General features: G+C 41.5%; 1 protein-coding gene across 1 annotated transcript in view; it reads left to right on the top strand.

The window, feature by feature from the left end:
• The window catches only part of PLXNC1 (plexin C1), a 73410-nt gene that overhangs the window by 24465 nt on the left and 24079 nt on the right, over nt 1-24866 (top strand). Inside the window, exons 7-20 of the mRNA XM_054054629.1 lie at nt 1169-1238; nt 2770-2845; nt 2965-3018; nt 7301-7440; nt 8547-8726; nt 10012-10099; nt 11005-11211; nt 11325-11516; nt 14984-15083; nt 16104-16205; nt 16585-16688; nt 20561-20602; nt 21096-21220; nt 21781-21979. Of these exons, the coding sequence (XP_053910604.1) occupies nt 1169-1238; nt 2770-2845; nt 2965-3018; nt 7301-7440; nt 8547-8726; nt 10012-10099; nt 11005-11211; nt 11325-11516; nt 14984-15083; nt 16104-16205; nt 16585-16688; nt 20561-20602; nt 21096-21220; nt 21781-21979 (1679 nt within the window). The remainder of the gene's footprint in view (nt 1-1168; nt 1239-2769; nt 2846-2964; nt 3019-7300; nt 7441-8546; nt 8727-10011; nt 10100-11004; nt 11212-11324; nt 11517-14983; nt 15084-16103; nt 16206-16584; nt 16689-20560; nt 20603-21095; nt 21221-21780; nt 21980-24866) is intronic.

The following is a 24866-nucleotide window of genomic DNA, read 5'->3' on the forward strand; positions in this document are numbered from 1 at the left end:
TGTGCCAAACATGTCAGATTTCTGCAGATAGGTAGATTTCTGGAGATGCAAATAGGTGCTTGGTGAAGGATTTCGGAATATATATGTGTGTTCATACACATCTTGAAGATTTACAATACTTCCAAATATCAGAGTCTTTGCTATCTATTTAGTAAGGGTATTTAAGCACGTGACCAGTCTCAAGGGCTGTTTCTAACAAGCAGTACAGGTGACCTTTGCAGTGAGCATCCAAGTGCCATGATAATGTGTGGAGCAGGAGATACTTCTAACAGCGTAGATGTAGCCAAAGCTGGTTTTCATCTGAACAAACCAGCCTGTGATAAAGGCAAAGCTTTCTCTACCTTTGCAAGGTAGGTATACTTTAAATCTGGGTAACTTTCCTGGATTAAAAAGCTGTCTACTTCTTAGCATAGAAGCCAGAGAAGTCTGCACACATGGGTTTCGTTTGATCTCAGACAGTCATTCATTTTGCAGACGTACACATCTGCAGGCTCACAGATGAAAGGGACCATGGCTTAAGTGGTATATATCTAACTCTGCTTTTCGATGTGGTATTCTGCTCATGGGAGAAGATACTCTTTCATTCCACAGCTGCCAGTGAATTGTCGGTGTAGTAATTGCTAGCTGAAATAATGGCAAATTGACTCATACAATCATAAAAGATTTAAATAGGATGAAAATTGCTACTGCATAGATTACAAAAGAAGACTTTGAAACCAAGTCTCTGAGACAGAAAGAGAGAGAAGTATGGTATGTTGGTGTCTCTCTCACATTAGGACAGTCTGTTGTGATAGAAGGCTTGATTTTGGGGTCTGACTGTGTCACAGTATACCACTCTGTGCTCTTTGGGAGGTGGTTTTATATCCCTGCTCCATGGTAGCATTTCCTTATCTGTATCCTGACATGAACATTACATCTTTATGTCATGCCATGGTGGTGGTATTAAGCTTAGTTAACGAGTGTGCATAAAGTCTTGGAATAACTCAGCTTGAAGAGTGCTATGGAAGGACAAAATCTAACTGTTCTCAGTCAGAAGTGTGAGTGAAAGTGTGTATGAGATGGTGCAACCCATTTAGAGAACAGCTAAAGGCACATGAGCTTTCAACTCTATTGATTTTTCAGTTATTTCTTGTAATATCCAGCATATGTCTAACTAACATTTTTCCAGATTGTCTACTTCTCGAAGCATCGTTGTCCTCAAGCTCTTGGAATATCACACAAACATTTCAGTTGAAAAAGTAAGAGCTTGGTTCCTGTTGAAGCTTACTGAGGGGTTTATGTGTGTGTGCCGGGGCGGGGGGGTGGGGTGGGGGCTGAAGTATGATCATTCTTTTTTTCTATTAATTAAGGAAATACATTTTACTGAAGGGGTCCAGGACAGCTCTCCGTGGCCAACTCTCCACAGGGATAGCCTTAACCCTAACCCTGACCCTGACCACAAGCCTAACTCTAACTATCGCAGTTCCCAGGGAGATTTATCCTGCAGAGCACTGGCCGCAGAGAGTTGTTCCTTCCTGTCGCTGAAGGTAGTCAAATCCCTTTTCTTGGCCCATTTCATACTTCTCCTCTTTTTCTGTTGTTCCTAGAAAGCTGGTAACTTTTCTTTAATGGGACCCTGGTAGCTCACTGTAGGAGAGTCATTACAATGACTGAATTTATGGCAAATCCCTGAAGAGAGAGATAATAAAGGAAGTCACAATGATATTAAAATCCTTTTGTCCCTATGAAAAAGGTGGGGTCCTGGTACTCAGGATAAGACCTAGATCAGGAGAGTCAAGACATTCTGTAAAAGTCACTTTGTGGAGCTGTTTTTCATTAGAGCCAGATGCAATTTAGATGTGGTCTGTGGATAACATCAATACAATTAACCCAGAAAATAACATCTAATCTGCTAATAAGAATAATGTATACCTATTGTTCTGTACACGTTATTCTTCAGAGCCACACTTTTTGTTGAGAATTCGCAGTAGAAAGCATTTGTGCTCAGTACATGTCCTAACCCTTTATGATATATGGTTGTTAAAACTTAGAAAGATCCGGCTTACATGTGCTGTAGGTAACTATGGTGTTGCCACTCAGAATGCTCCTCTCCTGTGCAAAGAGGCTAATTCCTAGGCCCCTGAGATGAAATTGAACTCCTGCTTTTTGGGAAGTGGCACAGGACTTCCCTGTCCCTGGAGCAACATAGGAAAGAGCCATCTTTCTCTAAATCAGAACATTTCTCAGCATGCATGGAGAGGGCCTGTGTTACTCTTGGCACTCCTCCATACTGATAGATGCATTGCAAAGCAAGATAGGGACAAACTAGTCTCTAAAAGCCATATTTTTTATAGGGGAAGGCAATAGCTAACTGGCGATGTTTGCTAGCACGGCATACACAGAAGTTCAGGCAAGCTGTGAAAGAATCAGTGATGGCTTTCTGCCCTTTTTCTGGTTAAAAAGTACTATCTGGTCCCTTGTGTTCTGGAGAAAACCACAGCAAAATGAAACCCAAAGTGTTCCATCTGCTTCATGCTTTTTTGGAAATTTATGACTCTCAGCATCACATCACATATTGTATTTCATGCTAAATTTGTCCTCAGAATAAGCATAACAGAACAATAGGTTTGGAGAGTAAATGCAGGTTATGTGTTTTACAGATTTCATTATACGTTTGCCAGGTTGTTCTCTTGGGTTTGTGCTTTTTCTGTTACTTGAAATTTCGCATTCATGGCTGAATCTAAATTGAATCCCTGTCTCTCACAAAAACTCTGTTTTCTCTGTTACCAGCTGCTCACAGTGTATACACAAGAGTGAATGCACCAGCTGTAAATGGACGCGTGTCTCTCCTGCCACCACCTGCCAGGTGAAGTTTGTTGGGGATGGCTGGAATCCCCAGTGGTGCCTTCTCCTTGTATTTTTTACATCTGAACAGCAATCTGTCATTTCCTTGTCCTGACATGGAGAAATGCTGATTTTTTTCAGGATAGTTGTAATGGAACTGCTTCCAAGGGGATCACCACTGCACAGAAAACAGAGGTTAGTTAAGATTAGTATTACTGGCATTCGGTGGGTTTGGGGAGAAACTTATGTAACTTTGCAGGAAGAATAGAGATATGGATGGGATGGTAGTCAGTTGGTTGCACAGAATGGCAATACAGAACTTGGATTTATGCTATTTTTTCTTAGTGCTTTATTGGTGCTTAAAGGTATGAACAAAGATTTGTATTTCAGATCCAGGCACTGAGACAGTGAACACCTCAAAAGTCGCATGCCTACCTCTAGGTGCAGATTTTACAGTATTGCTTTAAATGCCAAAGCCTCTGAATGCTGTATTTAGGCACTCCACAGGAGCCAGCGTGCTGAGGGCTGGGATGTGTAAGCTGACCACCAACAGAAAAAAAACAAAGGAGAACTTCCCATACTTGATTTCTTACCTAGACTTAAATGCATGTTTGAGTTCTGCTGTCACAGACAACTCTGTGAAACTAGGTTTCAGAGTCTCAAACCTCTTCCTCATTTTATGCAACCAGCTTCTCCTGGAACTCAGCTGCCAGCAGAGCAGAAGGTGAGGGACAACGGGCTACCCAATTTCTGTGTAATAGACAGGGAGCTAGAGGATACATCCAGCAGCTGAAATCCCTGGGTGTTAGTAAATCCTTGGTTCACGCTTCAAAGAAAATTTTCCTTGCTTCCAGACTATAAACAAAACTGGAGATGGAGCTACTCTCCATCCGTCCTGCTCAAGATCAATCACTGAAAAGGAAGGAGTGTCACTGGTGCTAAAGTACCTTCTGAATTTGGTCATTGAGTTCTCTATTGATATCATAGAGACTGTATGTGAGCATACAGTCTATATGATTTACCTCATATGTCAACCATTTAACCACAAGGTTATCCCTTCATTCTCCATGGTGCAAATATTGTTTTATTTTTTCATAAAACTGAATGATCTTGTCATTGGTGGTTGCTTATGACATGCAGGTGTTAGGAAAGAAATGAGTAGTCAAGAGAAATTTGACTGATGAGTATGTGCATAGAGATTTCCTGCCTACACTTTTTGGTTTCTGCTTTTCTGTGAGTGGTAGCACAGTTGGTATAAATAGTGATTGTTTTCTTATCTAAATCTTTCGTTAGAACTGCGCAAACTTTTACCTGTAAAGACAGGAATTACCTCCTAAATTCAGCTGTTCAGCTGAGGTTTCTTGAACGAAATCACAAAATCCATTTTGTTTTTCACAGGGACAAGTGGGATTATAATGCTTTTGCTTCTGAGCATTAATATTCTGGATTTGGTCTGCATATTGCATTATGCCTGGTGAAAGAACAGAGGAAACTCTTCTTTGCTCTGCTTCCAAGTGCATTAATTTGACATTGGTAAATAGTTGGAATTGCCTGGGAGATGGCTTTCTTCCACACGCCTTATCTTGGAAAGACAGTGATGGACAAGGCAGTGAAAGCACTAGAGGCAGTCCAAAGGCAGATGTTTATTTAGAAGTGATTGATCCATTCAGAGGGCTTGAAATTGCATTTGAAATCCTGCTCTCCTTTGACTGATCATGCTTTAAGGAGAACTTATTGGAGGGCCGAGAAAGAGGATTTGTGTTTTCCCACAACCCCAGCCGAGCATTGAGATTAATACACTTTTTTTTCAGTGGCAGCCCCAGCCCTCCTCCTGACTCCAGCTGCTCGTTTCCATGCATGCACCTTCCCCCTCCCTGGGCCATAGCAGCAGTTGGAGTGGTTGTGCAAGTATGCTTGGCTGGGGAACTGATTTGGCTGGAAATAACAGTTTTCTTTCGGCAGGTTGTTTTTCATCTGGGCCAGTTCCCCGATCCAGTTCTTCACATGGCTGCAGGGGTCTGTGCTAGCGCTGTAGGAAGGTCTGTGCCAGAGTAGGGATGAACTAGCCAGGGTGGCAAAGGCTGAGCTCCCCAGGGCAGCAGAGGCTGCTTAACCTGGGCTGCTGCCAGATACCTCACTGTAACCTGCAGCCACACTAACCACACCTCTGAGGATGTGGCTGCCACTGTTTACACAGCCCCAGGAAAGCGTTAGGCTGTCCAGGGATGGGGGCTGCTGCTCAGAAATGTGGAGCCCTATTGAAGCTGACAGAGCTGCGCTGATTTACATTACCTGAGGTCCTGGCGCACACTTGCTGTATGTCTCTCTGCATGTTTACACTGCTTTCATCACATGCCTCTTTACTAGTGATTTTTATAAATATCCCACTGCCTCTCCGCTGTCTCCCTGACCTCTTGCTGCTGGGCGTTTCTCTCCCTGTGAAGCAGTGACTGAAAGGTCATCAGCTCTCTGGGCGCTGTGGAAATGAGCACCACAGATCCTAGCGAGGATGCTTCGTCCCTCCCGCATGAGGAAATTAATGATTTCTTTTGCTGCTGAGGAAAATTGTCACAAATCATGGTGGTGAAGCCAGGATGCAGGCTGTCAAGTAACTGAAAGTCAGCACTGCAAGTGACTGTGCTGATGCTGTGAGTCCAAGGCAGGACACAGCGAGCAGTCTGTGTCAGGTAGTTGGGTAGGCATGTTGTCAGGGGAGGCTGAAAATTCCAGCATAAACCATTCTTACTGCCGTTTCTTCTTGGTGTGAGAGAAGAAACAAGGCAAGCTAAGCGAAGGCGCCTGGTGGTGTGGTGCCTGCAGGAGGGACCAGCACAAACCCTGAGGCGGTCGCAGCCCTGGTGCAGCTCTGGGGGTTCTCCCTGTGTTTGTGAGATAGTGTGTGCTTCCTCCGCTTCAGGGCTCCCTGCTGGTTACCCGTGAGAGCCCCAAAGCAATGTGTTACTCCTTTCTGTACTACTTATGTGAGGAGATTGACTGTTCTTGGCACACTGAAGGCTGGGCGTGGGCAGACGGATGAGACACGAGTGGAGAAAAACACTGATATTTCAATGGCTTTAATCTCTCGCATTTCTGCTTCAGTTGTCCTGCTTGCATAGTAAGGGTTAAACTGATCCCCAGGTCAGCATGGGAGTGAAATTTCCACCTCAGGCTCTTTAGCAGGAGTTTTCTTTGCCCTCTTCCATTATCCATACCAGGGGTTGCCTTGGAGGCCCTTTTGCAGGCCCTCTGGCCCTGGCCTTTGCACTCTCTTGTCCTTTCCTAAGGCATGAGTTGCAGCTTTCGATCTGTTGTGAGAGGTCTCACGTTTGCTCCAGAGCGCTCTGACCTTCAGTGATCCATGGTAGCATGTGGGGACAATGATTAGTGAGGAGAAAAACCCTGTGACAAGGACTTTTCTTGAGGTACCAGAGCCCTTCTCAGGATCAGAAAGGCTGAACTGCCCAGTGGATGTATCCACAGGTGCACAGCAAAAATTAGGGTAATCACAATGCTCTAAAATCTGACTTTAAACTAGTATTAAAGGCAGTGTCAAAGCAAGCTAGAAATCATTTGCCTGAGAAGGTCCCAAACAGTTTGTGGTTTCACATGCCTATTTTCCTGGGGTTTTGTGAATGTTTCCAGTTTGTTGCCTGAAAGATACATAGGGAGGAAACCAACTGTGTGAAACTGGTAAAGAAGCAAAATTGGTTAAGCATGAGATGTTGCCAAATGTATTAAGTAAATACACTGGGGGAAAAAATCTCCCTTCTTGCTTAGTAGTGTTAGTTAGAATTTCTAAGTAAATGTAAAGAAACACAAAGAAAACCACAGTTTAAAATCGGCCACATTTGTACAAGACTGTGACAGCATCAAAGTAAACCAGGATAATTCTTAGACACTGGAAAATAGTTTTGTAAACTTCTTAGTATCAAAATGAGATACTAAAAATCCCTGCAGCTGTGTTTTAATTTTAGCTCTGTGCGTGGCTTTAAAAAAAAACTTTCTAGTAAAGTTAATTCTGGGGCTCTTTCTCGACTTTTCATTCTAGGATTTGACCCTGCTTCCCCTTTTCAGATCTTAAGAGATGCCTTTATTTGTTTCTCTGATCACTCATAGTGACAGTACCATGGATTTTGTCTTGCATTGTTTCTTAGTTCTTCAACAGTCACAAAAAATGTTTCATTTCAAGCTGGGTTTTTATGATACTTACCTTCCAGTAGGTTAGATTGTGATGGGCAAATTGGTTATGGGAAAAATTGAAATATAAAATATGTAGCTAAAATTAGTTGTCTTGTAAATAAGTGGTTTTATTGACAGTACTTCCCAGGATTGAGTTTAACAAGATTTGAAATTAGTAAGATATATGTATCCCAGTGCCATAACACCTGCATTCCTAAATTGTGATTGTTTTTGCAGCTGTTGTTTGACTGCCAGTCCCTTTTATAACCAGATTTTGTTTTGCTTTGTTTTCTAATAGCATATCAGCATTCATTCCATTGAACCATTGTGGATTTCTACATTAGGGAAAAGTGAGATAACAGTCAAAGGAGAAAACTTTACACGCGCATCAGGCATAAAACTGATTCTGACTGGAGTCACTGGCTGTAAACCGGAGATGTGAGTCAAGTTCTGAAAAATAATGCTATTTATTTTGCATGGTGAAAAAAAGGGCCCAGTTTGTCATATCAGTAGAGTTGTGTGAACAGTTGTCATGGACCTGTCCTTAGCAGATGGGGGGGATGCTATGAACTCTTTAGTTATACTTCCACTTTAAATTCCCAAAGGATGGTAATGAGTTTGGTGTTTGGGTATAATATAAGGGACGGATGGGTAGGTGGGCAGCTCTCAACAGTAGTTACAGCAGCTCTGTATCTGTGGCCTTCTGTGCCTTGCAGCAGGCAACAAGATGTTGGGTCACAGGAAATCCTTAGCTTTTGTTTGACTCTCCTCTGCTTCAAAACATCCCCCATATATTCTAAGATTCTGCTTGTGAAAGCACAGACACCATGCCAGCGAAGGGAATCTCTCATGCAAAAGCATGTATTTTTCACTGTTGATGATTGCACAGTGTAATCCCCTAGATAATTAGGCTGTCTGATTCTGAATCAGTTATTTTCAGGTGCAGCTGCAGTGTCTGCTTGTGATTACCAAGCCCATTTTACATGGCTAGCACTTGAAAAAGTGTTCATATGGTACAGTTCAATTTTTAGTTCAACCATGAATTTCTTAGGGACCACGGAAAACAAAAGGAGAGAAGGGTGGAGAGAGGGAAAGGAGGGAGAGAGAAGAAGTACAGACAAAGAGGAAAGAGAGGAAGAAAGGGAGAAAGCAGGAGGGAAGAGGGCAAGAGAAGGAAAAAGAAGAAAAAAAAGGAAACTGAAGATTCTCATTGACTAGTTAATTTAATGGTACACTGCAAAGTACGCAGTTTACACAGCAAAATCACATATTGCATTACAGAGCCTCATCGCAAGGCCATAAGACTAATATCTGTACCATCTTCTGAGATTATTGTCACACAGCAACTTTGCTCAAGGGATGCCCTATTTTATCTTTTCAGTTCACTGCTGTCTCTTTCCAGCTCCATCTGGCAGCTTAAAGAGAAATCCATCCCTCTTCTTTCCTCATCTTTTGCTTTAGGTTGTAGGCTTTGTGTAGTAACACCAATGAGTAGCATAGTGGCATCTGTGTTTTAGCATCTAACTGTTTTCTTTCTCCTCCAGCATTAAAGTTAGAAATGTGCTAAATGATACACAAATGACATTTGCTCTCCCACCGACACGTAAAGAAGCCAAAAGTATATGTATACAGGCTAATGGGAAAAAATGTTCACCACCAGTGACCCTACATTATGTTTCACTGCCATCATGTTCTTCAATCACACCAAATACCTCCTGGATCAGGTAAATTTATCTTTCTATACTTCTTATGTATCTATTAAAATATAGTCCCACTGAGCCTCCTTCCTTGGCCAGACCGCAGCTGATGTAAACTTGGATGACTGCTGCAACCTATTGTGAAGGATGAATTTACACTGGTGAACTGATTTAAATTCTAACATACAGATAGGGTCATGATAGCCACAAGATGGATTCTGTGTTCTGCAGGATTCTGTAAACTCCTTTCTCCCTACCCCAGCTGTCCTCTGTAGAAGTCAAAATTGGTCTCTTCATACTAAAACCAAATATAAAATATGGGTAGCACAAATAAATTCAAACTCCAGTTAACTTTGATATCTTGATACTAATATACACTTCACCTCTGAACCAGAATAAAGTATTAGTGAATTGGAAATGAAGTGAAAATAGTCAGTGATATGTGCAGACTTGCTGAAGGACTGGGTTCCCTAAAGCTAAAGGAGTCCTTTTCAAGCCTCTTCTGTGTTCTGTGTGAGAGTCATAGTTCCAGTAAAAGACTTACAGTGTGTTTTTAAGATATTCTCAGGCACAGCTTTCCACTTGTCCCTCTGCCTGCACGCTTTTACCCACTTCGAGGTTCCTAATCTGATATCTTGGTGTCAAGCCCTGGCAGGTGTGTATTTGAAGTCGTAAGTGGGGCTGGCAGCTGCAGCAGCTGAGCAGCTAGTATGCGTGCCCTCATCTCCAGGTGAGGGCCAGCTCAGGCAGCTGGAAATTAATAATACCGTAAACCACTCCTACTGTGTTCAGCAGAGATTGTGAGCCAGAGCTTCAGACACAAGCACTATTGTGTGTGCTGAGACATGGTCTGAACACTGCCGAGAATGTTTCCTGTGAGGTGCCCAGCACCATCGGTTTGTCCTGAAGAAGGCAAGACTTAGGCACAGGTGGGGCTGCTCTGGGGCAGTGAAATAACATGTCTTCAAGATATAATATTTAATCCCCAGGTAGTTCTTTGGTTGCATGAATTAAAAAGAAGGTAGAGAGTCCCTGAAAAGGAGTATGCACGTGTGCGCTATCATTTGGGTTTGCAGTAGCAAAAGCATTTACCGTTACTTTATGAGGAAAGGATGGAAGTACACTGCATAGCTCAAGTTATCTTGTCCTGCAGTTTGACTTTATTGTATTTGCTGCAACCAAAGCAAAATGTGCACGTATAGTTTTTTCATAGCTGAAGCCTTATTGCAGGACTTACCTAGGGGAAAACAGATAACATCAACCTCCCTCTCTGCACTCCTTCCCACCTTTTTTTGTTTGTTTTTTTTTACAGTGGTGGTCGCAAAATTACCACGAAGGGTAGAAATTTTAATGTGGTGGACAGTGTGATTATTTCAGATGATCAGAGATCTAACCTCACCGTAAGTCTTAATCTCCTTTACAATACCAGATAGGGATCTCTTAAGGGATTAGGTTTTATTCCTAAGGTTTCAGGAGGGTTTCAGTATTTTTCAAACACTTGCAGGCACACATAAGTCACCCTACTGAAATAAATATGACCACTTGTAGGATTACAGTTGCATATTCTCAGTATAGAATCATTGATACACATAATCTACTCTTCTGCATAATTCCCTTAGTCTTTTTTCTGTGCTTTAGAGACCTGCTCCAAATGAGTCCTTTTTGAGCCACCTCAGCCTTCATACATGGGTCTGTTGGAGGAGGAGTTGGTGTACTTTTCTCTGTCTTCGTGTTGAGAGCCCAAATGGTGCCACTGCCTCAGCAAGTGGCGGGAGACTGGAGCTGGTTTTGTGACAAAACCCTTCCTCCGAGGCTGCGAGGAGGTGGGCTCCCTGTTGCCTCTGCAGCACAGAGACCAGAAAAAAGCAGCACCACCCCATGGCGTGACCAGTGGGGTGGCTGTAGCAACTCCCTGCTATCAGGAGTTAGCTGGGGAGAGCCAGTGCCTAGTGGTGCTGGAGAGCTCGTCCTGCTCTTCTCGTCACCTGCACTGAGGGGAAGGAAGGAGTAATCACTGTCACTATTCCCGTCTATTCTCGCTGCAGGAAATAGCTGCCTTAGCAGTGTGCAATCAGCCTTAAAGCAGCGTGGGGAGTGTGTGATAAATGTGCTTAAAGGTAGACACAAGCTTAGCACAGAAACTTGCCCAGGTGCTCTGCATGCAGCCTTGATGGCAGAGAAGAGGTTTAGCAGATATCTGTGTGAAGTCAAGAAGATGTTAAAATGATTTTGAGTGCCTCTGTTTGTAATTGTATCCACTGTTGAGTGCTTAATGACTGTTACAGCTTTGCTATTGCATTTCTAGGTCTCTAGGTGTTTTGGAAATGAATCTGAATATCATTACTTAACGCCGAGCCTGAGCCATGCAACAGAGGGTAAAGTTGTTGATATGATGTTAAAAGTGGAAACTACCTTTATACCATGTGTCAAACTACACTATCACCCTGACCCAGTGTTCATTAACTACCAGCTGCACACTGAGCTGGATCCTGATCTGGAATTAAAAATATATGTAAGTTTGAAAGTAATAAACTGTAATTCCTTATTTAAAATAGTAGTTGGGTATCATTTTGCTTCTTACTGTATGTAGTGACTCTTTATTATCTTCGATTTTTTTCCCTTTAGAAAGAAAATGACAACTTGAATATTTCCAAAACTGAGGTAGAGGTTTATCTGTCATATATGAATGGTGCACAGACCAAAAAGGTATGGTTCAGTGTCCAAAATATTACCAAAAAACCAGACCGCAGCACCATACTGTGCAAATTCAAAAGGGAAGGAACAGACAAGATTGACTTTTCCACAGTAAAAGTTTTTGTAAGTAGAAATCCCTTTTGTTGCAACTTAAAATGTTTGGATGTTTCTGTAAATGTGGTAAAATGTGACATTAATGCTCGGGTCATGAATACTTTTTATAGAGGGAGGAGCTACATGCCTTTTTTGTTCTCCTGGTACTTGATAGTCTGGTTATCTTTCTCACATCTAAGCATGGCTGCCTAGCTTAGGTACCACTAACAGTACTGAGTTCATTTACCTTATGGTGACTGCTGTAGTGTCAGAGTAGACTTTGCAATCCAAGCTGAGCTCATTGCTGCAGAGATCCAGGAGAGCAGTAGCTTGTCAGACCTCTGACTGCAGCACAGACATCACCACTAAGGAATCACTGGCTCCAGGACAGCCCGTGATCTTAGATCTGTAAGCGATCTGCTGCTGCAGTGTGGCCATTAGGAGAAGGATTGTGTCCACCCATTCATTTTTTCCCACTAAAGCAGATAAGGGTTTGAACAGTGCATAGGGATCGCCCCTAAGACAGAAGAGAAACATTTCTGGATGAAAAAGAGGGGAAAATTCAGCAGGGAGGACAAAATGCTATGAACATATGGCACAAAGCCAGCCCCAAATATAAGAACATTAGCATGGATGTCAAAGCTAAATGGCAGCTTAAGATATTTGCTCCACGAATAAGGAGAAGATACGAATTTTTTTTAAAAAGCAGTCATGCTTCCGTATATGAACGAGAAAAATGATGCCAGACTCTTATCACAGTGTATGGTGGTATAAAACTGAAATAACTGTATTGACTTCAAGGCATATGGCTCATAGTAAAGATTAACGAAGCTATTCTCAATTTCCTATCACTGTTAACTGATCCCCCATCTGTGGATCCTGCCGTCTGAGCCAGTTATGGCATGGAAAAGCCTTTTTGAGATGGGTGTTGCATTCAAATGTTAACATTGCCTTGCAATATCACATGCCCATCCTGCAAGCTTCATAGGAGTGACTCGTAGAAAGGTCAGCACTTCACTAAGGTAGATCAAATGCGATGGTGAGAACGTAATGTTTCACTTCTGGTGCCTTAAAAATTATTTTTTTCCAACATCAAGAAAAATGAAGTAGGAGGTCATCATGTGTTGCTTCAATCTTATAAGTAAATCATCATAAAAGAAGTGGGACCACTCTGAAGAAAGGAGAAGCCGGGTATAAAAGTTATGTCTCAAAATAAATGTATCTCTTGCTTTAGTTTTCAGGATGAAAGAGGATATTGAGCGTGGGGTCAAAGACAGGATAATCAGTCTGAATGGAGGTGTCAAAGAGGAAAATGCCATTCTTGTGACACAAGCAAGATTGAGATAGGTCAAGGGGTTCAAGACAGCTGGAACAGGACCATTCCCATCACAGCGCTGAGAAAGAACTGGGACATGGTATTGTAGGCTTTGTAGGAAAGATGTTAAATAAAACTGTAGAGGCAAGAGAGGTACTGTATGACTGGAGAGCAGCAAATACAATACCAGTATTTAAAAGAAAGAAAGAGAAAAGTAACAGCTAGACAAATAGGGGCTTGCTGATTTAATCCTGTGTAAAGCTCTATAATGCATTTTAAATGAGGGACTCATGAAAGACCTGAAGGTAAATGGAAAATGAGATAATTGTTAAGGTCTTTTTAATAAAATCAGATTATGCTAGATACTTTTAGTTGGTAAGATGAGTGATTTCCTGAACAAAAAAAAAGCAGTAGATCACATGAACCTGGAAGTCATTCAGTAAACTACTTAACATACTGATTATGAAGATGCTAGGGATTAGAAAAACTGGATGCTGTGCATGGGGAGCTGACTCCAGGCAATATTGAGTTTCATACAGATATTATTTAATATCACTGGTGGCTTGGGCACAAAAATAAGGCATGTACTAATGACATTTGCCGATGACATAAAGCTCAGAGACTTTACCATTCCAGAGGAGGCTTTATCATGTCATGCAGGAAAAATGAAATCAGTTTAGGAAAAGGAAACAGATGAATTCAGGTATACTTTATTTAGTCCATGATCCATAAGCAAGATAAGTAAAAGATAAGGAAAGAAATGGGGCCATTGAGTAGGAAGGTTATGGTAAAGATTAAAGATAATCTAAGTATGAACAGAAAATTAAATGAGTGCTTTGCCTCAGTTTTCAATAAACGGGGATGAGTAACGGGAATTTCTGCTTTAGGAATGCTTTGGTTGGACAAGACAAGTGGAGAAAGTCAAATATATTAGTCACAGGATGTTTAATATATTTAGCCACCAATGCATGTCAGCCTTTAAGAAAGGCAAGCAGAATCCTAGAAATGCTCAGACTCAAAGTACTTTGTATAGGAACTGTGAAAACACATAAACAACCAAGGGAAAAAAACATTTGATGGAGGAAATAGGCCTACTTTGTCTCCTGTTCTTTGTAACCCCAGAAATATGAAGGCTGTGTCCTTTCAGCCCTGTGGGGTTTCTTTGCCTGCTCATGTCCATGTAGCTGTGATGTGACTATCCTGTCAGCAGTGTCCAGCTGCCCTGGCTGCTCACCTCCTGTGACAGGCCAGTGGTGGAAATCACCAGATCTCTGCCTTGCCTGCTGTAACCCAAAATAATGTCAACCTAACTCTCCTTTTCAATTATCTCAGGCTCTTTTCTATGCCGGGCACTTGGTGGTATTCTTTTTCTATATCCAAGTGTATTTTTATTTCTAGTCTGTTTATAGTCTTAGCTACCCTTTATTTATGTGCTTTCACAGTCCTCTTTGAGATCCTCCTTTGTGATTTTGTTTCTACCATAATTATCAGTGGTATTGGCATTTGGCAGACTTTAGTGCTTTCGTGTATTCCTAAGAATTAATGCCTGTCCTGACTTTGACAAGCCCAGTGTCTCTCGGGGGTGTTGTACGTGTATTGCATGTTATATTTGGTCTTGAGTGGACCTTCAGGAACACCCTACGTCCTATATGAGGAAGTTGAAACTTCAGCAAAGAAATAGGGAACTGGGTTGTGGGCCAGGCGTCTATCAAAAATTTTACTTCCCTCAGTATTAGAGTGAGTCTTATCTTAATTTCCTCCTCAGCAGAGTAACGCTGTGAGTGCAAAGGAATGTTTTTAACTGTCAACATGTGCTTTCCTTGCTTTAAAATACAAGAATATTTAGTAGCAATTATGAAATGCATGAGCCATTTGGCCAGCCAGAGGCCAGATCTTGCCATTCAAGGGCTTTAGTTTGCAGCGAGATCAATGGCAAAGTTTTGGTGCTGCATATAGACCTCCAGATTTTTCTTGTCACAACTTTAAACATCAAATATAGTAAAAGTTAAATTTGTGTTGGTTCACGTGTGTTTTCCCAAATTGCTGCTCATTTCTCAATAATCTGCAAACTGAGGATCCTTCATGTGGCTCAAGTACATATTTTTTTAAAATATACATGAAATGTCATTTTAAGCACAGATATTAACCATCCTCTATTAACATGGCCATTATTTTTCTTCAGGTCAAATTAGGAAATTTTGAGCATGAAGTCAAACCAACATCGTCACACATATATTTATATGTTCTTATTTTGCTACCTATTGTAGTGGGTGTCATTATAGGTGAGTATAATAATGTGTTTTCAGTTCTTGATTTGCTGAAGACTGTAATTGTGACACACAAACACATATGCATTCACACATATATGTTTGGTATTGTCATAGTCACGTTTTTCCCCTGTTCTCAGTAAGAGTGCATGAACTTAACTCTGGTCTGATGGTAGAGTCCCTCTTGTCAGACAACAGCATCTTACGAAACAGTAGTTTTTGTTGTCCTGCTGGGACTACTCACTGTATCACCATGATTTAGTGAGGGAAGCTATAGAACAGACATCATTGTGTCACAGCTTGGGCCCCTCCAGCTGTCAGAGCTGGGCTTCCCCCCCATCCCTGGGGGATTTGTTCCCTACCTAACTGCTGGTGTTTCTGCTCAGTCTTATTTGCATCATTAATGAATTTGTGGATCATTACTAATTTGAGGGGGGGTAAATAGTTATCCTCTCCTCTTCTTGTCATTCCTATTTTCTAAATATTTTGCCCTGGTTATATATTTGATGAATTTCCATTTATTATAGTAAGTTTGGGGGTTTGTTCTTCCTTGGTTTGGTTTCTTTTAAAAAAGTCCATTAGCTTTACAGTAACCATATCTCGTGCCTTTTCTCTCTAAAAATAAGCTTTAGAGAAGTTAACAATCTGGAAGTGGATTTCCTGTTCAAAAAAACGAGTTTTCCTGTTTAGTCAGTGCTCCTTTAAGTGGGTTGCTAGTAGCAGCAGTGGTTGTTAGATCCTGTGTCTCACTGTGAAGGTTGTACATAGCAGAGTATGCTGTCCTTTCAAATAAAGTTACATTGATGATTCAAAGACCTTGTTACAAGGAGTGGGTTTTATTACACATGTGGGTTTAGATGGAGATAACTGGGGCTCATGAGTACTAGCGCACTGACAGCAGCAGGAACAGTAATCGTCCTGGAGATTGCAATTGTGTATTAATCTTTGTGTTTCTTAAAATATTAAAATGTCTTGTATAACGGTTGTCTGTTCTGCAACTTCTGTACTCAGAATCTTATTTTTCTTCCTTTGTAGTGGCATTCATAGTTACTAGATACAAATCCAAAGAGTTAACTCGTAAGCAAAGTCAGCAACTTGAACTGCTGGAATATGAGATTCGGAAAGAAATACGTGAGGGTAGGTCTAAAGAGCTTTGTAGAGCTTAAGTACAGTATAATTGCTGAACTGAAACTGTCAAGAATCTCACATTATGTAAACATTTTAATTTTATAGCTGTTAGAATATTTTCGTGTGGTATCTGAGTTCCTCTTTAATGTTAGTGTGCACTGCAGTGGTAGATAGTGCTAAACTAATAGGATTGCATGTAATATTTCCTTCAACAAAAGTGGAAAAAAAATGGACTGGTACTTTTCCGCTCATAAGAGCTTCATCTAGAAAAACAACCCCTCATCCCTGAAACTGTGTTTTAAGGAACATCTGTTGAGGCAAACTTAGTATTGTGAAGATGATTTTGTGTCAACTAAGCTAACTCTCCTTTGGGGGGGTGCTTTTTCAGGATTTGCTGAACTGCAGATGGATGAATTAGATGTGGTGGATAGTTTTGGAACCGTTCCTTTCCTTGACTACAAGCACTTTGCTCTTAGAACTTTCTTTCCAGAGGTAAATATTTACAAGTCTTTCAGTTGTCATCCCTGCCTAATAAAAGAGCTAGGAAGGTCGGGATCAAACAGCACAGTAACTGCACATTGTTTTCACAAGAAACTTTTCTTAAAACAAGAATTAGTGAAAAACACTTAAGATTGTACATCTTTATGTTTAACTAAGCCTAAATGATGTAGATAGAGCACCTTGTTGAATTTTCAAGGGTTGTGTGTGCATCCATTTATTATTCACCCAGCAACACTAAGCTGCTTGCCTTTCAGGCCATCCTAACCAAGCTATAATTTATCCATTACTTTTCTTGTTCTCATGCTTTCACTTTCCATGCTATAGCTAATTAAAGTAACAGTCAGGCTAGCTAACATGCTAGCTAGCACCATGACACTTCCTAATTAGACTTGTGGGATGAAGAAATGGCTCTAAGATCGTGCTGACTTTCTACTCCAAGCTGCTGATAGAAATGGTAAGACCTTGATTCAAAGGAGTGCAGGTCAAATGCTTAAAAATTGCTTTTAAACTTAAGTGCTGTCCAGTTTTGAGGTGAATATTTTCATTGTTCTTTAGAGCAGTTTGTGCCACTGCCTTAGAAGACCAAAAGGACTGAAGTGGCCTTCTCTTGCATGTTTTGCTTCTCTTGCTTTTTCTTTTGCATATGTGGCACATTATGATGCTGATAAGTGCATTTGCTACAGCTTTCAAAATTATATCATGTTAACCAGTGCTTCCTGGCATTTACTAATTGGCAGAAGCTGTGATCGCAGCTGGTGATATTTTGCTGTGTAACTGACACAAATAAGCAGAAAAGCTTGGTTAGTGCTGTGGTGTTTTAGAGTATAAGTGGTATGTATGTGAATTATCTACTAGTCTTCATCTATTAGTCATCACTGCTGCAGCCTAGTCCCGCAGTTTTGGCTGCAGACTGTTTGAGTTTATTGCTGTGTATGATCCCATTAGAAGCTCGTTGTGATAAACACATGTGATAGCGATAGAATCAGGGCCTTTTTTTTGTACAGCACTAAATGACAGATACGAAGGCAGAATAATATTTAACAATTAGATATGCATAGTCATTGTACACTTTGAGTCCAGTTCTCACGCCAAAGGAAACTAGGAATATCTCTTCTGTTACTGCTATAATGCCCCCAGTCTAGTTTGTATGGGGTCATTAGGAGGTTTGAAGAAAGTGGGTGAAGGAAACTATACTTTCTGCATGTCTTTCCTTTCAGTTTATTTTGTTCCCAGGCATTATTGCATTAAAAGATTGGTTTTATTTTGGGAATTTATCTTTTCCTGGTGATAGTCTGTCAAAACAGTAACAATCTGTAGAAGCTGTCTGAGTAGAAATGCTTTGCTTCAAGCAAATAAAAAGGGAAGAAAAAAAAGGCATGAAGTTTAACACTCTGTTACATGAGATGAGGTCAGAAAGGGAAGGGCTCTCCTTTTGCTTTGGTGAGTCTCACACCACTGTGCATCCTGGAGATGCTTCCAATTAGATTTTGTCTCAGTTTGAAATACTCTTAACACAAAGACAAACTTGACACTATTAGCTCTCTACAAGCACATGGTGTCAGGCAAGTTATTTAATGCATTGTGTACCAATTTTTCCTGCTATGTACTTACTGTTTACATTGCAGGAGTGTCCAAACATGTCTTGTTCTTTATGGATGTGGTAGGAGAGCAGTGCTCTACTAAACAACTACTAGAGATTAATAGAGAAGGCAATGTAGTAGACTGCAAGTCAGAAAGATTAGATTCTGACACTAGATTGAGTGTCAGAACCGTTGGCAGAAGGGTCAAAGTGACAAACCACCACTTCCTCCACTAACCTCGTGTGTTTGAATGATGTCCGTATTGAACTCCTTCTGCCTTCCAGTCTGTTTGATGGGCTTTGTTTCATCTCTTCTAAGCTGTTTAAACATGGACATGGACTGAGCATCTTCGGTAGTCAGTGCAGAGACAGGCAGCTCAAGAAAGTGATTCATCCCACTTGCCTGAGACATCTGTCTCAGGAATGCATGAGTTGCTTAAAGAGAGTCAGATACCTAAAATGAATGATGGACCCCATTTTCATTTTGAGCTTCTTGCTTCCTGCTGCTTCAGTTTTCTATATTTAATCTGCCTTGATAGCTTTTGTTTTGTGCTTAATGCTTTTAGGTATTAAATGGGTATTGCATCTATTCTCACAGTATTCCTTATGTTCAGCCTGATTTTTGCTTTATGAGTTAAATTGGGATGATTATTTCTGTTTTCCCTCAATTTCCCACATTGTTTGCTTTAATGCTACCATGCTTGCTCCCTGTTCACAAGCATTTCTTGCTTTTAATGTCATTCTGTTTTTTTCACTCTGTGTATGTTTAATTGGTAGGTGGTGTTAGAGGCACTGAAGAAGTTCTGGGAAAATGGGAATAGCAATTGAAGGAAGAAGAATATGGTAGGGAGGAAGAGAACAGGAGACATGAGAAAAGGAAGGGATGAAAAATCAGATCTATATTATTGAAAAATCAGATGTGAGCTGGCAACATGAGCTTGCAGTCCAGAAAGCCAGTTGTACCCTGGGCTGCATCAAAAGAAATGTGATCAGCAGATGGAGAGAGGTGATTCTCCCCCTCTACTCTGCTCTGGTGAGACCCCACCAGAAGTACTGCATTCAGCTCTGGGGTGCCCAGAACAAAGAAGACATGGGTGTGTTAGAGCAGGTACAGAAGAAGGCCACAAAAATGGTGAGAGGGTGGGGACAGGTCTCACGAAGAAAGACTGAGCAAATTGAGGTTGTTCAGCCTGTAGAAGAGAAGGCTCTGCAGAGACCTTATTTCAGCCTTTCAGTACTTAAAGGGGACTTAGATGGAGTGACTTTTACCAGGGCCTGTAGTGACAGGATGAGAAGCAATGGTTTTAAACTGAAAGATGATAGTTTTAGATTGGACATAAGGAAGAAATTTTTTATGATGAGAGAGGTGGTACACTGAAGCAGGTTGCCCAGAAAAGTTGTGGATGCCCCATCCCTGTCAAGGTCAGATAGGATGGGACTTTGAGCAACTTGATCTAGTGGAAGATGTCCCTTCCCATGGCGGGGGGCTAGACTGGATGGTCTTGGAAGGTCCCTTCCAACCCAAATCATTATGTGATTCAATGATTCTATAAGGAAACTAAGGGCTGCCAGCATCACAGATAAAGCAGTAAATGTTACTAATGTGAATTTGTTGCTCAAGGTTGCTGCCTTGGGAATGTGCAGCTGTGTTGGGACCTTACAGGCTGTAGGAGTCAGACAAGAGGCACTGACAAGGTATTTGAGAACTGGGAGCTTCCCTTTGCTGTGAGAGCTTTCAGTGGGACTGGATGTGTGATGACACCTGTGCCTCTCTGGGGACTGACAGCACGGACCTCCTGGAGGGTTCATTAGTGAACATTCATAAAGTGCCTTGAAATGAATGGAGGCAGATGAACTCAAGTGTCACTCTGTTACACAAACCCCATACACCAAAGGCTATCATTGCCATCCAAGAAGGATGGAGCCTGCAGCACCTCTTGCATATCAGCACATATGCAATGAGGGTAGCAAAAAAGCTTTTCCTGCAGAGCATTAGTTGACTTCTGTGCTACTACGGCTCAGCAGCGTAGAGTAACACACACAGTAACACTGAAGCCAATACCAGGTTATTGTTGAGAGTTCACTTTTCAGTGAACCTTGGCAGCGCCTTTGCAGAAATTATTATGTGGAGGGTTTTTATTGTAGCCTTATTTGAAGCCAGCATTTCCATTTTTTTATTTCCAGTTGTATGCCATCAGGAACATGCTTGGCGCATTTAACGTATGTGTGTTAGAGACTTTTGGTATAAGTAAGAATGATAAATATCACCTGTCTTATATTTTAGTCAGGAGGCTTTGCATCCATCTTCAGTGAAGACATGCCACAGGTAAGTTGATGTAGTGTGATATGCCTTAATTAATACATATTTTTTCAAGACTGATTGTATCCCTTATCTCATTGTTGTCCTGGAACACATCAGATTGCATTTCAGTATATTCTTTTTCCCCCATGAGGAGAGTTACGTGGATTTATATAGAAAAGGAATATGATATGTAAGATCCTGTTATTCAAAGTATATTATGGCTTATTTAAATAAAATAAACAGAATCCAGTCATTGGAAATGACAGGCAAACTTAACTATCAGCATTTCTTTGTGTGTATGACAGAAAATGTATGCTTTGCATGTGTGTATTCTGTGTTGTACACAAGCACAAGTGCATCTTCATTAAAATCCTAAGATCCGTGAAAGAAATGCAAAATTCCCACTGATCTGAATGAGACCAGGATCTTATCCCATATGTTTCTTACCATTTTTCTGACCATTAAGAATCCATCATAGCCAAACTACAGTTTGCTTATTTTTGTTTAACTATTCCAGAGCAGAGACCAAACGAGCAAGGATGAAAGCTTCAACATGTTGCATGCTTTAATTTGTAACAAGAACTTTCTTGTTACTCTCATTCACACCCTTGAAAAGCAGAAAAATTTCACTGTGAAAGACAGGTATAGTATGATTATGCTTATCACCTTCAAGACAAAAAAATTAGAAGGAAAAAACAACGTGGATTGTAGCACACAAATGTAATTTCTACTTCTTGCAAAACAAGCTTGCATTACTCCAGAGCATTTTCCATCTTCTCCATCTGCACACACTGAGGAAGAAAAAACATTGCCAGTAAAACAAGCCATTAAAGGGAAATCAGAATGTTTGTACATGTAAACAAAGAGGCAAAGGAGCAGGAAAACTCACTTCAAAACTGTAAACACTTCCTGCAGTTAGATCAGCAGCTCTACAGTTTAGAAATGTTCTGTCACTGAAGCAGGTGTTGTTCTGCGGAATTAAATTTAGAGACACAAATTCCGTGTTTAAAAAATAATCACAAGCAGATGGACTTGCATTTTTTATATTTTTCTAGAGATCAGTGGACAGTTTCTGTGCCTGAGGAGGGAAAACTTAGGATATGAACTGCACTAAAATGTGTTTCATCTATTAAAGATAACTAGGAAGAAAAGTTCCAAATATTATAGCATTCTTTTTCTTTCTTTTTGTTTTTATTTTACAGGTGCTTGTTTGCATCCTTCTTGACTATTGCACTACAAACTAAGCTAGTTTATCTAACCCACATTTTGGAAGTGTTGACAAAGGACTTGATGGAGCAATCAAGCAATGTACAGCCTAAGCTCCTGCTCAGACGAACCGAATCTGTGGTGGAAAAATTGCTGACAAACTGGATGTCTGTCTGTCTTTCTGGATTTCTCCGGGTATGTGTACATCTTTTCACTATGTATGATTCACAAAGAATCTTCTAAAATTATTTCTTCCATAGGAATCGTTAGAGGCATCAGTTTAAAACGTTCAATCTGGCATTTAACATTATTAATGTGTACTTTTCTAGTTTAGGTGACTTAGCTAGCTATTATCAGTGGGATGTAGGAAAAGAGCGCATCTGTAAGCCATGATCATGTCGTTTATTTGGCTGAGATTTGGGTAGTCTTGCAATTCTAGCATATCCTTTTCTCATGTCAGATGTTATTTCATTGCCATGAGATGTGTTGTGATACTGAGACTGACATACTTTTTAAAATCATAGTATCATAGTATCATAGTGTAGTTAGGGTTGGAAGGGACCTTAAAGATCATCTAGTTCCAACCCCCCTGCTATGGGCAGGGATATCCCACTAGATCGGGCTGCCCAAGGCCCCATCCAACCTGGCCTTGAACACCTCCAGGGATGGGGCATCCACAATGTCCCTGGGCAATCTGTTCCAGTGTCTTACCACTCTCATGGTAAAGAAATTCTTCCTAATGTCTAGCCTTAATCTGCCCCACTCCAGTTTATACCCATTCCCCCTGGTCCTATCCCCACAAGCCTTTACGAATAGCCCTTCTCCAGCTTTTCTGTAGGCCCCCTTCAGGTACTGGAAGGTCGCTATAAGATGTCCTCTGAGCCTTCTCTTCTCCAGGCTGAACAGGCCCAACTCTCTCAGCCTGTCCTCGCAGGGAAAGTGCTCCAGCCCTCCAGTCATCTTTTTAGCTCTCCTCTGAACCCCTTCCAACGGCTCCATATCCTTTTTACGTTGAGGATTCCAGAACTGGACACAATACTCCAGATGAGGTCTCACAAGAGGGAAAGAGAGGGGTCAGAATCACCTCCCTCAGCCTGTTGGCCACACTTCTTTCAATGCAGCCCAGGGTACGGTTGGTCTTCTGGGCTGTGAGTGCACATTGCTGGCTCATGCTGAGCTTCTCATCGATGAGCACTCACAAGTCCTTCTCCGCAGGCCTGCTCTCAAGCACGTCATCCCCCATTGTGTGCTGAAAATGGGGTTTGCCCCAACCCAAGTGCAGGACCTTACACTTGGCCTTGTTGAACCTCATGAGGTTCTCACAGGCCAAATTCTCTATCCTGGCCAGGTCCTTCTGGATGACATCCCGTCCTTCTGGTGTGGCAACTACACCACTGAGCTTGGTGTCATCTTCAAACTTGCTGAGGGTACACTCAATCTCGCTGTCTATATCATTGATAAAGATATTAAATAGCATCGGTCCCAGTATGGACCCCTGAGGGTCACCACTTGTCACGGATCTCCATCTGGACTTGGAGCCATTGACCACTACTCTCTGAATACGACCATCCAACCAGTTTCTTATCCACCTTACCATCCACCTATCAAATCCATATCTCTCCAATTTAGAGAGAAGGATGTTGTGTGGGACTTTGTCAAAGGCTTTACTGAAGTCCAGATAGATCACATTGTCTGTTTACCATTGTCCACTGCTGCGGTTACCCCATCATAGAAAGCCACCAAGTTGGTCAGACAGGACTTGCCCCTGGTGAAGCCATGCTGGCTGCTTCTAATCACCTCCCTGCCCTCTATGTGTTTTAGCATAGCGTCTAGGAGGATCTGCTCCATGATCTTCCCAGGCGCAGAGGTGAGGCTGACAGTTCGGTAGCTCTCAGGATCGTCTTTTCTACCCTTTTTAAAAATGGGCACAACATTACCCTTCTTCCAGTCACCAGGGACTTCTCCTGACTGCCATGGCTTTTCAAATATCATGGAGAGTGGCTTGGCAACCACATCTGCCCGTTCTCTCAGGAATAGAAAATGCAGCTGTACCTTTCTGTGCAATTTATTGGAAAGCTACCATGTAATAGAGATTTAAGGAATACCATCTTTTGGAAAACTAAGATTCTTTCCAAACTTTTTAACCTCCACACAGCATTGCAGATTTCAAGAACTAAACTAAATGAATGGAAACAAAATAAGAATTTTCTTTCATTTTACTGTTTGTTTCTTTTAGCCCGCTTGGTAGCACTTTGTACTTGGTTCCAGTGCTTGGGTTTGCTTTCTGTCTCTCTTACTAGTGTAATGGTATTGCACTGTTAGTATCTCTCATCAGTCCTTGCGTTAATACAGCAACAGAATTGTTTGAGACTCAGCAGCTCACACTAGTTTCCTGAAACCCCACGAGAGAGCCAAGGAACTGTCAGAGATTTAATCTCAACACACCAGTCTTTTTTACAGAGCTGTGCTAGTGAGATGCTTTAGCCAGGCTGCAGGAATGGCATCACATGAAAACAATGATCCACCCTTCCTTTCTCAGGTGCTTTCCTGAAGCTTGGGGTTCAGGCAGGACAGGGAAACCACAGTTTCATTCCCTTTTTCACTGATGCACCAGTGTACGTCTCACCAGCTTGCTCCCAAGGCTTTTTTTCAGGGACAACAAGGGGAGGTGCCAATTCAGAAGGAAACTAGTTGTTAGCTTGTTTTCTCACAGGACTGAAAAAGGAAGAAATAGCTGAAGTGTATGTGTGAACACATGCATGTCTCACCCCCCGCCCACTCTGGTGGAACTAGGAAACGTCTGCCAGGTGGAGTAGGAGCAGCTTGTCTGTAGAGTGCTTGTGCACAGCAAGGGGCTGTGAGTTGTCTTGCCACACACTCCAGCTGTCCCTGGCTATTTGCATGAGACTTTCACACCAAAAAGCAAAGGATGGAGGTTAAACAAATAACTAGATAAATCTGCTCAGTGGGATTTTCTTTTCTAATTGCAAGATAATAGGTTGGTTAAAAGGAAATAACTTAATATTTTACGCTTTATTTTTTTTCCTAGTTATTCATGACCATTTAATAATTAGAAAATTAA

This window comes from Cuculus canorus, chromosome 1, assembly GCF_017976375.1.
Source record: "Cuculus canorus isolate bCucCan1 chromosome 1, bCucCan1.pri, whole genome shotgun sequence".
In the NCBI taxonomy this organism is placed as follows: Eukaryota; Metazoa; Chordata; class Aves; order Cuculiformes; family Cuculidae; genus Cuculus; species Cuculus canorus.